Raw genomic sequence first — 13,597 nt, forward strand, 5'->3', positions numbered from 1 at the left:
AATAAATAAATAAATAAATAAATAAATAAATAATCCGACCACTGGCGTTGGCCTATTGTGACGTCGCAATAAAACCGCCTTCCATCTGCTAGTATTCACCTGGCAGCTGCCGTGGCAGATCCAAGACGGTCGACCACGACAACACGTCAAAAGCATTGGCTGGAGGGCGTCCTATGAAGGGAATTAGCTGATAAGTTCTTGAATTGTAACCTATCATACACTTGTATGCTTTTCCGTGTGATAGTTACCGCGTTTTTGCTGAATGGCCAAAGGAACAAATCTTGTGGCCTGAGAGCTTTTCGAGACGGACATTGCACACACCAGTGTATGCCGGCTCGCTCGTTGACCAGAAGGGTGAAAGCACGAGTTTGAAGGTGGTGGAAAGCACTTTTCTTCTTCGCAGTTTTACGAACAAAGTTTTAATACTGTTCGCCGCAAGGATGTGCTCCACGGAGAAAAATTCTCCCTCCCAAAACACGCGACTGTCATACAAGGAGGCTTCAGTTCCAGCTACATGTTTTATAGATATTAAATGTAGTACACTACCAACAACCTCTTTTAAGCCCTGTTCTCATCACTTTTCAATGTCCCAAAGCAACGTCCCAAAGCAAAGGGTTCAATGTCCCAAAGCAACTCGGGCTATGAGGGATGCCGTAGTGGAGGGCTCCGGATAATTTCGACCTCCTGGGAGTCTTTAACGTGCACTGATATTGCACAGATGATGAGCCTCTAGCATTTCGCCTTCATCGAAATGCGACCGCCGCGGTCGGGATTGAACCCACATCTCAGCCGAGCACCATGCATAACCTCCGAGCCATCACGGTGGCTTTGAGATGAAGGCTAATAGCACCCATTTTAGAATAAATGCTTCGCCACCGTCTTTTAGAATGTGCAGGTGCAATATGCAGCAATTTAAACCATTGTCATCCCCCCGTAACCCAAAATAATTGTGACTGTTAGTTGATAGTGCTGTACATAGACCGACTAGTTGTGAGGTCCTTTGGCTTAACGCGACACTAAGGAGGACCGCTCCATCCAACTTTTGCTCGCAGTAAAAACGATTCTAAGCCTATTTCTGGGTACATATATATTTTGCCGCTAGCAAAAGGTGGATTTATCGCTGAAAAATCACATTTAAAAATTTTCTCGGCCCTCCGTCCAAACTGCTGACGCCTACACAGAACAGAACTCAGTGACCCTATCTCCCCAAACTTTTTAATCTCATGCACCCACTTTCTGCCGCCCCCTGCTATGCCTGAGCCTTCTCGTAATCCAGAACGTTACCCTTAAGGACCTGCGGTTATCTTGCCTTCGAATTATATACATGCCCTGCCCAAGCCCATTTTTTCCTCTTGATTTCGTCTAGGACGTCATTAACCCGCATTTGTTCCCTCATCCACAATGCCCTCTTCCTGTCTTTTAACAACACACCTATCATTTTCTTTTCGATGGCTCGCTGGGATGCCCACAGTTAAAGCTGAACCCTATTCGGTAGCCTCCACGTTTCTGCCCCATAGGTAACGGTAAGATAGACCTGTTAAGTAATTTTCTCTTCAGGGGTATCGGTTAACTGTCATTTATCATCTGAGGGAGCCTGCGAAATGCGCGCCATCCCATTCTTATTTTTCGTTATTTCGTTTTCGTGGTGTAGATCTGCCGTCACTACCTTCACTAAGTAGACGTTCTCTATTACCACTTCCAACGCCTCCCTACCAATTCTAAACTTCTGCTCCCTTGACTGCTTTTCTTTCCTTGACTGCTGTTGGCTTTACGAAAGCCGGCCAAACCGGTGTATACGTCTGCGCTAATGCGTCTCCGCTATGCTAAATCTGGGATTGAGCGTAACGTTTAGGCCCATCGAGCCAGTCAAATAGGACATGTCGGACGCGTGATGGACGGGTCGCTGCTAAGCGTGAGTCTATTGATAGACCTTTGCTCATCGATCAGTTCCTGCACTGCTCACTTGAAATCCGGCTCCTCCCTCCTCGCCGCCATCCAGGACCGCAGTCGAGCTGCTTCGTGCCGACGCACTCTGCAATGACTGCGTGAAATCGGCGTACTCGGGGTCGATACCGGCCGGCTTTGGAGCCTCGCCGCCGCCGCCCTTTTTGTCCATAGCGGCCGAGGACCTGGACGCCCGCTGTGTCCCCTCCACGCCACCCCCGACAGGCGGTGTGTACACCCCGCTGCAGCCGACACCACGTCGTCCTCTTCTTCGCTGAAGCGGTGACTACTATTTCCGGCGGTTCCCAAAATGAACACAACAACCCGCTCACGAAAAACGGATGCTGCTTCCCCGTAGCCATACCACGAACCCTATAATAGACAAGGACCTTCTACACGATTGGTATATCCTTCATAGGTGGTGCCTCACGGGAACTGCTGAACTGCCTGCATTGTCCCAATAACTCTGAATGATTCGCATAGCACGGAGCACATTTATGCATAGTAGAATGAATCGTGGGTCACTGACCAAGTCAAAAACATTAATTGACGACTCGGAAACTCTACGGGTTTCTTGCTCCCTAATTGTTAACAAGGAACCCGTACGGTTTCCGAGATGTCAATTAATGTCTTTGACTTGGTCAGTGACCCAAGATTTCTGCCATGCAACTACCTCGCCAGACGGCATTCCGTCAAACCCTGGATTACGTTTATACAATGAGCAGCAGCAGTAATTTCTCCCTCTTTCTACCCGCCTCTATCCACCGCAGGGAAGACTGCAAAAGCTGCGATATGGATAGTCCTGGCGCACCAAGTCCCGAGTCTTCATTATCACCGTCGGCCCACTAACGTCGACTGCAGGACAATGGCGTCTCTGCAGAAGCTATCGGAGTCCTGGACTGAGGACCCCGACCGTGAGGACCGGTCTCCAGTCGCCCTTTCTAAAAATAAAAGTTTGCCCCCACCACCACCACCGGCGTCTCTGCCAACCATCTCTAATGTACCATTGTGCTCTACCGGCGTTTGCCTTATATTGGAATCGCCTCCATTACCTTACTTTCTATGCATATCGGTCATCTTCAGCGCATTACATTTAAACGACTGCAAATTTGCCTCTTTCTCTCTCTCTCTGGAGTCAGCTAAACCAGGAATTTCGGGGCAAGGTATGCCGGCCCCCTACTCCATGCGACCAGCCACACCGCCGTTCGGAATGGACGTTTTCTACTGCGCACCGCTCTGTAGCTGCCACCAGGCGTAGTTTGCCGGGTCGGCTCGCTGAAAATCTCTGGCATCTTTTCTACGCAAACTACTTTACAATGGTGGCGCGCGCATATTTTGCGGGCAGTAGTTAGGGGCATGCTAGTTTCACATAGTATGAGCTAGGCGCTGGCCAACGTGAACTGCGTCTCTTCGCTTGAGCAAGGTGCGTGCGGGGACCCCACGTGCGTCAGTGAGGGCCTACATGGTAGCGCTGCACATAATTTATTGCCCCGAAGTTTGTTGCGTCGCAGATCGAGGAAACTGCGTTCATGGAATAACACGTGCAACGACCTCCTACCCCATTTTTGTACCAAACTGTCGATAAAAATAGCGGACGAGGACATTTGGCGCATGCGCAGGATGTACTGGAGAACGGTCCATTCGCAACCTAAGCTGATGTCCGGAGTGAAAGTGAGCATGACGTTCACAACTGTATAGGCACTTCGCACACGTTTTATTAAAAACAAATACGAGAAACTTCCGGCCGCACTGACGCTGCAGGATGATTCCCGCTTTGAACTTTGTTATATTTGCGCTGCATTTTTTTTATAAATCCATTCTCGATCTTTGGTGCCATCATGATTGGCGTCTTCCCTGCATACAGCCATCTAAACCTGCGACAGATCCGCGTTACGACCCTTTACGCTTCGCAGAGAGAGATTCGTGCGATCATTAGTGCTAAGTCTAAATTCGACGAATTGGTCGCTCCCAGTAGCAGCTTGGAACTGCGTGCGGCCCACGAGGCGACAGCATGGCAATCACGGGGAAGCAGCCCGTCGAACACCTGCTTTCTTCGTATCACCCTCTGCAAGCTTGTCGACTGCCACACCGGAAATTGGCGCGGATTAACGGCTAGAACTTCACAAGAAACCCGGAGCCGGTACGGCGAAGGAGTGCTGTCGCTCTAAGCCAGGATCCTTCACCGATCGACGGCCGGACAAGATAGGCCTTGCAAGGAATGCGTCGTGTGGCCAACGAGGACGCGGGCATACGCCCTCTACCAAAGATGTCAGCGAGTGGTGGGCCTTTTTTTTTAGGAAAGGAAATGGCGCAGTATCTGTCTCACATATAATAATAATAATAATAATAATAATCATCATACTTTATTGCGCCAAATATTAAAAAAAAGTACAAAAATCCGGCCTGCCAAAGCCTCAGGGCTTGAGTGGCAGAGCCCGACAGGCAGCGGAACCGCGCAGACATACACACAGGCATAAAAGCACATTAAAAATAACGGTGGTGAAATCAAAATAGATGCAAGACATGTCATATGTAAAAAAAACCTCATCAGATTAAATTGCGAGAAAGAAAAACCAAAATGGTTTTCCCAAAAAATATCTCGGTGGACACCTAAACCACGCCGTAAGGCAGGCCTCGTGTGTGAGCGAGCAGTGTCACGTGATCTCCTGATATGTAGAACTCTTCCCCCGGGGAATAACGAACGACTTCGAAGCGTACTGAAGAGCGTGTTCCTTACTGTGCTACAGAGCTCACATTTTCATTTCTGCCATGCAGGGGCGTAGCCGGGGGGGGGGGAAGAGATGTTCGGTGTCGGAACATCCCCCCAAATTTTCTGAGTGCTCCCCCCCTCCTTTCAGCATTTTTTTCGGCCATGCTATTTACACACTGCATTGATAGAGGAGTATAGACACCTAACTTCTGGGTGTGTGTTTTGTTCTTCGTAATGATGCGCAAGACATTATTATACATGGATTACCACGCACTATTCTCCTACGAACGCTAAATAATTTACAATCGAATTTCCTTCTCGTGCTGTTTTGGTCTCAACCGCCGAATGATGAGCGCGACGACAAGGAAAGCTTATAGGTCAAATGAGGCATGAAAAACTGCAATATAATCGGTGCTTCTACATTCGTTGTCATTCCGGCTCTTGAGGAAGGCTGGCTTCAGACCTGTAGTGAATTTAAATCATGAAGCAGCGATTATATCTGTTTTTTTCATGCCTCACGTGACCTATAACCTCACGTGACCTATATAACATTCTGGCAGCAGCAGCGGACACGCACACAGCATATCAAGATATTGTCTTCAATTTTTCAGCATTTCATCGACGTACTGCCCCGTGTCATCGCCAGAGGATAACCGAGGTGGGCGTGTCTGGCACCCACAGTGAGCGCCACCTGGACTATCGCTTACCTGCAGCCGTGCGAAACACGTATCTTCACATTCTGGCAGCAACAGCGGACACGCACACAGCATATCAAGATATTGTCTTCAATTTTTCAGGTTGGTGCTTGTTCGTATGCTTTATTGTAAACGGCATCGTTACCTTGCCGTCGCTGCTGCTGCCAGGTGTGTTGTGGTGTAATCTTTGTCGCCTCTAGGACTAACTTTGTCGGGTGCTTTCGCCGAGCTCCTCAGCGCGAAAATGGACAGTGCAAAGGATGCCCTACAAGATTTCAGGGCTCTCGGGGATAAGCCTCCAGGGAGCATTAAGGAAGTAGCAAAGATCCTTACCGAACTTCTAGCTAAACTTGATGTATTTGCATCCGACATGAAAAGCAGAGTCGAAAAAATGGGCGGCTCAAGCACTGAAATTCGCGCTGAGCTCTCTGGCATTAAAGAGTCAATTGACTTCATGAATGAGGGGTTTGAAAACTTCAAGGCTGATGTGGAAGGTTTTCGTCGGGAGCTTGCGGAAGTCAAAAAACAAAATGATCATTATCAGAAAACAAATGAGCTTCTGAGAAATGAACTGCAAGAGACAAAAAAAAAGAGATGTTAGAGCTAAAGCAGTTCACCAGGAACATAAATCTTGAAATCAAGGGACTTCCACTTGCTCCGAATGGGGACCTTGTCAACTCTGTTCAGAAGGTGGCTTCTTGCCTGGGTGTCGAGCTTGCCGAGTCTGACATTGATGTAGTGCATCGAGTGCGCTCTAAAGATAAGGATAAGCCAAACGTGGTGGTCAAGTTTGTCACAACGTCTTTCCGAGATAAAGTGCTCAATGCTACTAAAAAGACCAAACTGAACACGAGACTGCTTGGTTTTGAAGAACAAGAACCCTTGTTTGTTAATGAGCACCTGTGCGTTGAAAACAAAGTACTACTATCTAAAGCAAAGAAAGCAGCAAAGGACCACAACTGGAAGTTTGTTTGGTTGTCACAAGGAAAAATTTTGATGCGTAGGGCAGACAACTCCACTGTTCTGCACATCACAAGTGAAGGTGACTTGGCCAGCGTTGTGTGACTTTTCTTTTTATGCGAAGCATACTAAAATAGCCCAACCCAGCTCCTCGAGCGCGGCGGTGTCGTTACCATTGACCTTTCGTGACCTCCATGTCATACCACGTGATGCGTGACGTCACAGCAGATGAAAAACGAGGGCCCAACTCGCGCTGTCGCGCGAGGCGTCGTGACCAAGGATGACCACGTGGTGCGTGACGTCACAGCAGATGAGAAACGGGGGCCCAGCTCGCGCCGTCGCGCGAGGCGTCGCGACCAAGGAGGACCACGTGATGCGTGACGTAACGACATAGGAGAAACGGGGATCCAGCTCGCGCCGTCGCGCGAGGCGTCGCGACCAATGTATTTCCTGCTTCTGCCGCTAGGTGCGCTGTAGTGAACACGTGATGCTGGAGCGGCGGTATACAAGGGGGTGCGCCTGCAGCAAGAGTATCTGATCTCGCTTCGGCGAGCGCGGCTTCGGCCGCTTATCTGATTTTTTCAGCAGCGTCCGCTCCGGCGGACGCAGTTGTTGCTGCGACGCGCGTCTTTTCGTGCCTTTTTCTCTTTCCTCTGATCTCTTACCTCTCCTCTATCTGCACGTTGGCAGCGGTAGTGGCTTGGCTAGAGCCAGTAGCAGGCCCGTGCAATTTCCTTTTCATCCTTCTCTCAGTCACAACAACAACAACAACTCTGCTAGGTGTACACGGGATAGAGATGCCTCCTGGAGACAGGGCTGCTCGTTGGAATGAGAAGCAAAAGTTGCGGCGTGCTACAGAGACTGATGAAGAGCGTGAAGAACGTCTAGCCAAGCGGCGTGCTCGATATGCAACTCGGCGACAATATGCTTCGCATCTGACTAGGCTTAACCTAAGCTAAGCCTCAGCCATTTTTTTTCTGTCGTTTAGATCTTAGCATGACATTTTTTCTGTTTCTTTTGACATGGCTTTTACGTTTCAACAAGTTGACGATTTGATGCGTGATAAAAGCTTTTCAATTTTGCATTGTAACGTGCGCAGCATACGAAGTAACCTAAATAACTTGATTGTACATATGGCAAGGTATGAATCCTGTTTTGACGTAATAGCCGTGAGTGAAACGTGGCTCACGCGTGATGAAGTAGTCTCTTTCCCGGGTTATAAATTTTTATCCCAGCCACGGGATACACGAGCAAGGGGAGGTGGGGTAGGGATGTTTGTCAGAGATAGTGTCTCCTACCAGCTAATGGGAGTGGCGTCTGTTAGTTTTGACTGCATTGAAACCCTGTTCATAAAACTTCAGGATGGTTTGATGGTTGGTGCGGTTTATCGGCCACCAAACACACCGATAACGCAGTTCCTTGAGAAGTTTGAGATGATTCTAACAATGTTTTCATGGGCGTCGCTCTAATATTGTCATAATGGGCGATTTCAATTTAGATCTAACACACGGAGTACAGAACAGCTACACTTTCCTTCTCGAATCATTTGCCTTACGTAACCTTAATACAGAACCTACCCACGTAACAAGTACTTCAAGTACTCTAATAGATCACGCCCTCTGTAATATTGTCCCAGGTGTGCTGGCCGGCACTTGCGCTGAGGTGGTAGCCGACCATTCACCTATTTTTCTTGTAATAGAAAAAGACCTGCCTCCACAAGCGCAGTTGACGCAGTGTAAAATTCGTAGTAAGATAAACTATTTAGCACTACGTGAAACATTAGAACAAGCCGACTTCACTACGGCATATGATGAAAATGTCAATACTGAGTGTAAAAACTTTTTAGATATCCTTAAAAATGCCATTGAACAGAGCTCTCTGCCGAACACTACAGCCAGCCAACGTGTCCTTGGATGAATACTGAAATATTAGCCGTATTAAAAGATAAGGACAAATGGTATCACAAATGGAAGCAGTTGAGATCAAACGAATACTACCTAACCCAGTATAAGCGTTGCAGGAACTTGTCTGTATCTCTTACGAGAAAAATAAAAAAGGAATATTATTCATCACTGGTGAAACAGGCGCATGGAAATGCAAAAAAAAATTGGGATATAGTGAAAGACGCAATCGGCCTGCGATCCAGTACAGCAACACTCCCTGAGACAGTTGACGAAGACACAGTAGAATCATTTAATACCTATTTTACCTCCATTGGGCCTACGGTTGTCGCGCAGGTTCATGCTGACGCACCTACGGCGAAGATGCCGGAACGTGTTAACAACAGTTTTGCTATGCCTGACATAGACATAGAAGAAATAATCACTGCAGTCGGCAGCCTTTCAGCCGGCAAGGCGGCAGGACCTGATGCAATACCCGTTAGACTGATAAAAAAACAACATGGATATACTAGCGATCCATCTACTACACATCTTTAACCATTCATTGGCAAATGGAATATATCCTGACGAGCTGAAGGTTGCAAGGGTTGTACCTATTTATAAAGGCGGTGAGCGATCTGATCCGCGAAACTACAGACCAATATCGGTATTAAATGCAATTAAGACAGTTTTTGAAAAGGTTTTTGTAAACGTATACAAAATTTTCTAAATAAATATAACATTACATTGTCACGTATCATTGTAGTGTTTGTTCGTTCACGCTCAAGGCTGCAGGAAAGGGCTGTTATCATTTTTGTTCGTGACGCGAGAAGCGACCAGTCTAATCTCGATTGATCACAGCCATGAAAGGCTGCATCTAGGTTTTTCTAGATTACTGTAGATGATCTTGTCCTGCTATCTGGAAGTTTCCTTGCCGGCTTTAAATTGAGCAATGCCGCGAGTGGCGGATATTCGTAGTTCGACGACCGACGAGCACATTTGTTGCTTACGCCGCCGCCGAGTGATTCAGTTCTTTTGCGGGCGCAAGTCAGCTCAAATAAAGAGCTTCGTTTGCAAGTCTTGTTGGTGTCTTCCTGACCGCTGGACTGCCGTCACTGCAACGTGACATCTGGTGGAGGTGCTGGGTAGCCTTCTATGTTCCGGACACCCCCTACAAGTCGTGACGTCAGCCCTCTGAGTCATTCACCGCAAGACCTGACTCCAGTCCACCGCGCAAGCCGACGCCTGCTAGGGGACGCACCTGGGTTCGGGATTCTGCCGGACCCTACCCGCAAGCGAAAACCAGTAGCAACGTCCACCATGAGCTTGCCCCAGACGACGACTCCAATCATTCTTCACCAGCCCCGGGTACCACCAACATTCGACGCTTCGCCTGGCGCCGACCCCGAAGAATGGCTGGAACAGTTCGACCGTGTGGCTGTCTTCAACAACTGGGATGATGCTATGAAGCTTAGGTACGTCTTCTTCGCCTTGGAGGGACCAGCAAGAATCTGGTTTGAGAATGAGGAAGCTAGCCTCACGAACTGGGAAACCTTCAAGGAGCAGCTTCTGAAGATCTTCACGAACGTCGTGCGAAAAGAGAGAGCCCAGCAGCTGCTACAGTCTCGCATACAACATCCAAACGAGACCGTTGCAACGTACACTGAGGAGATGAAACGTCTCTTCCGGCGTGCCCCAAAGAGCAAATCTATGCGGCCTCGTACGGAACCCACCCAAAACCGTCGCGGAATTCGTCGAAGAGACATCCACCATGGAAAAAACTCTTGTTGCCAGAGCACGCCAGTATGACCGCCAGCAGCGCTTTTTGTCGGCAAGCTGCATGGACACCGCTAACAACGACAACCTGCGGGAGGTTATACGTGAAATTGTGCGAGAAGAGCTCCGACGATTGCTGCCAACGGGAACGCGTCCGCAGCTTTCATCGCTCACAGACGTCATCCGGGATGAGGTTCAACAGTCATTGGGTGTGACGCCGACAACCACGCAGCCTCTGCAGCCCACAGCCATGACTTACGCCGCAGCTGTGCGCCGTCCTGCACCTCGACGACGGGACCCAAGTCCCTACCGCCCTCAACCAGCTGCGTAGGATCGCCGCCCTCTCGCCCCAACCCGCCCGTCCTACGAGCTTCGCACACAGCCGAGGAAATGCGACGAGTGGAGAACTCCCGACCAACGCCGCCCACTATGCTTCCACTGTGGCGAAGCCGGTCACGTCCTCCGGCACTGCCCATACAGAAGACTGGGCATCCGAGGGTTCGCTTACGACGCTCCACGACCCCGACCCGGCCAGCGACCAGCCGAAATCGAAGAGTTCTTGCGTCGGGAAGAATACTCAACGCCCAGCCGCCTATCACGTTCCCCGTCGCCATCGTCACCGCGTTTCGTATCTCCTATGCGAGGCTACGCCGTGCGTGGACGCTGTGCGTGGTGCGCCGAGGTGGGGCACCGGGTCGGGATCGCATAACAGTGAAACTGTTGGCGAACCTCTCCGACTGTGCATATCTCCATTTGCTACAATACATAAATCAGATCTGGGATGGGTGTCCGCTCCCACTCGAATGGAAAACATCCCTTGTAACGTTCATCCCCAAAGCAGGTAAAGCCGTGACTACGGACAACTTGAGACCCATCTCATTAACCTCGTGTGTGGGAAAGCTCATGGAGACGATGGTTCGGGGTCGCCTCTCTCCATACATGGAGGGTAAGGGCCTCTTTGCAGACACTATGTTCGGGTTCCGCCCGCACATGTCTGCACAGGATGTCCTACTCCAACTACACAGGGACATAATACGACCCACAGCCATGCAACAAAACGACAAGACCATTCTCGCCCTCGATCTTAAGGGGGCGTTTGACAATGTTAAACATGCCACCATACTCTCTAACTTGAACACCACTAACTGCGGGGCGAAGGTCTTCGCCTATGTCAGAGACTTCCTCTCTGCGCGTCAGGCACTCCTCCGGATCGAGGACGAGGAGTACGGCCCGTACTCTATGGGTACACGAGGTACACCACAGGGGGCGGTGTTATCACCGCTCCTTTTCAACATCGCCATGATGCACCTGCCCGGCCGACTGGCTCAGGTAGATGGCATAAAACACGCACTCTACGCAGACGACATTACAATCTGGACCACCGAGGGGAGCCTTGGGGAGATAGAGGACCGCCTTCAGCAGGCCGCCACCATAGTCGAAGCATATGCTGCCGACTGTGGTCTCCAATGTGCTCCCGCCAAATCAGAGCTTCTACACGTCAGGACAAACCACAAGGACAACACGTCTCTACACATATCTCTGTCAGGCGGTCCCATCAGAGAAGTGGCGGAGCTCCGGATCCTGGGTCTGTTCATCAATAACAAACTTAGGCCGGACTCTACTACAGCGAAACTCAAGAGCATAGGTGAACAGGTAGGGCGCATAATCCGCCGTGTTTCCAACAAGCGGGGTGGTCTGCGGGGCAGGGACGCGCTACGGCTCGCCTATGCCTTCGTGACCAGCCGGATCCTCTACGCCGTGCCGTACCTACGCACCACCAAACAACAAGACGAGCGCATTGACGCCATCATCAGGAAGGCAACAAAGCGAGCACTGGACCTTCCGGTGGCTACCTCCAACGCCAAACTGAAGGCGTTGGGAGTGGTAAACTCCTATCAGGAGTTGCGGGAGGCCCACCTCGTGAACCAATATACGCGGCTATCGCAGACGGTGCATGGGCGCCGCCTGCTAAACCGCTTACACATCCAACACACATGCATACCAGAGGGGACGGAGAACATCCCGGTGCTGTGGCGCCACATGCTCTTGGTCGCTCCGCTCCCGCGTAACATGGACATGGCTTCACATGAAGGCAGACGACAAGCGCGGGTTCGCACGCTTGAGAGGCAATATGGGTATAAAGAGGGCGTCTATTACGTGGACATCACAGGGCCGTCGCCCGCGGGATTCTTCACGGCTGCTGTAGTCCACCGGGGAATGAATGTCGATGGGCTATCTTTTCGGGCCCCAAATTCAACACGAGCGGAGGAAGTCGCAATAGCTCTCGCTGCCGCCGATCCAAAATCGAAAACGGTTATTACAGACTCTCGCCGGGCCTGTGAACATTATCTTGCAGGCGAAATATCACCTCTGGCCTCGCAAATTCTAAGACGCGCTCTCGCCGATCCAACTCGCACAAAAGTGATCTGGGCTCCTGGCCACCAGGGTCTACGTGGCAATGAGGCCGCTGATGCGGCCGCCCGAGCGCTCACACACCGGGCTCCTCATCCTAGCTCTCATGGCTCAGAAGCTCATAAACCGCTTCTGCGGTTCCGCGAAATCCTAATTTATTATTGCGACAGCCACCGTCTCTACCCGGCACCTGCCAAGGGGCTGAGTAAGGCGGAGGAGCGAACTCTGCGGCGCCTGCAGACAGGAACCCTTCTCTGTCCTGCAATAGCAAAACACTTCGATCCGAACACAGATGGGCGCTGCCCGCACTGTGGAGAGATCTGCGATATCTTTCACATGGTGTGGGCATGTACTCAGAATCCTCACCTTCCCCCCTCCCCCACCCCCACCTAAGAGGCATGGGAGACTGCCCTCCTCAACTGCTCCACACTGGAGTCCCAAAGGGCTCTGGTCAAGCGGGCGCGAGACGGGGCCTCGTCATGCGGTGTCCCGGACTAAGGATACCGACCATGCAGCAGGGTTATTTATTTATTTTTTTTTAACCCTCAAGCTGTCTTTGATTAAAGTTTTTCACCACCACCACCACCGAAGGTTAAACTAAATAAAGCAGCCTCTGGAGGTGAGGTTGCTTCTAAGCGCAAGGACAAAGATCCTCCACCGACGACACCTTCGACGACACCTTCGACGACACCTTCGACGACACCTACGACGACACCTACGACGACAACTTCGACGACGACGACGACGCGGCCAGACTTGACGCCTTTACCGCTGCCCATAGCAGTAACGTCGGAGTACGCCCACCGCAGCCGCAATACCCGACGAAGCTGAGATCGGACACCAAAGACAACGTGCAATACAAAAACGCGAACAAGTGACCTTGAAGTTACGGTCAACGGTCACGCGGTTACTGCCTTGATCGACACGGGAACTGACTACCCCGTCATGAGCGGGCCATTCGCTGTTCGACTCAGGAAAGTGACAACAACTTGGGATGGCCCACTGATCCGCACCGCAGGTGGTAACCTGATTACGCCGTCAGGACGCTGCACCGCGAGAGTTACTGTAAATGGCAGAACCTATGCTACAACCTTCCTGGTCCTACAGCAATGCTCGCGAGACGTGATTTTGGGAATGGACTTCCTGAATGAACATCGGGCGATCATCGACCTTCGATCTAAGTCGATCAAGCTTTCCACGGAGAACGCCATACCTGCTGC

General features: G+C 50.5%; 1 protein-coding gene across 1 annotated transcript in view; it reads right to left on the reverse strand.

Moving 5' to 3' along the window:
• The window catches only part of LOC149348201 (uncharacterized), a 44,681-nt gene extending 42,565 nt beyond the window's left edge, over positions 1–2,116 (reverse strand). Inside the window, exon 1 of the mRNA XM_089541702.1 lies at positions 1,964–2,116. Coding sequence (XP_089397828.1) covers positions 1,964–2,116 — 153 coding nt within the window. The remainder of the gene's footprint in view (positions 1–1,963) is intronic.
• Positions 2,117–13,597: the final 11,481 nt, after the last annotated feature.

The sequence above is a fragment of the Amblyomma mixtum genome, chromosome 4, assembly GCF_055824585.1.
Source record: "Amblyomma mixtum isolate Tamu chromosome 4, ASM5582458v1, whole genome shotgun sequence".
Lineage (NCBI taxonomy): Eukaryota > Metazoa > Arthropoda > Arachnida > Ixodida > Ixodidae > Amblyomma > Amblyomma mixtum.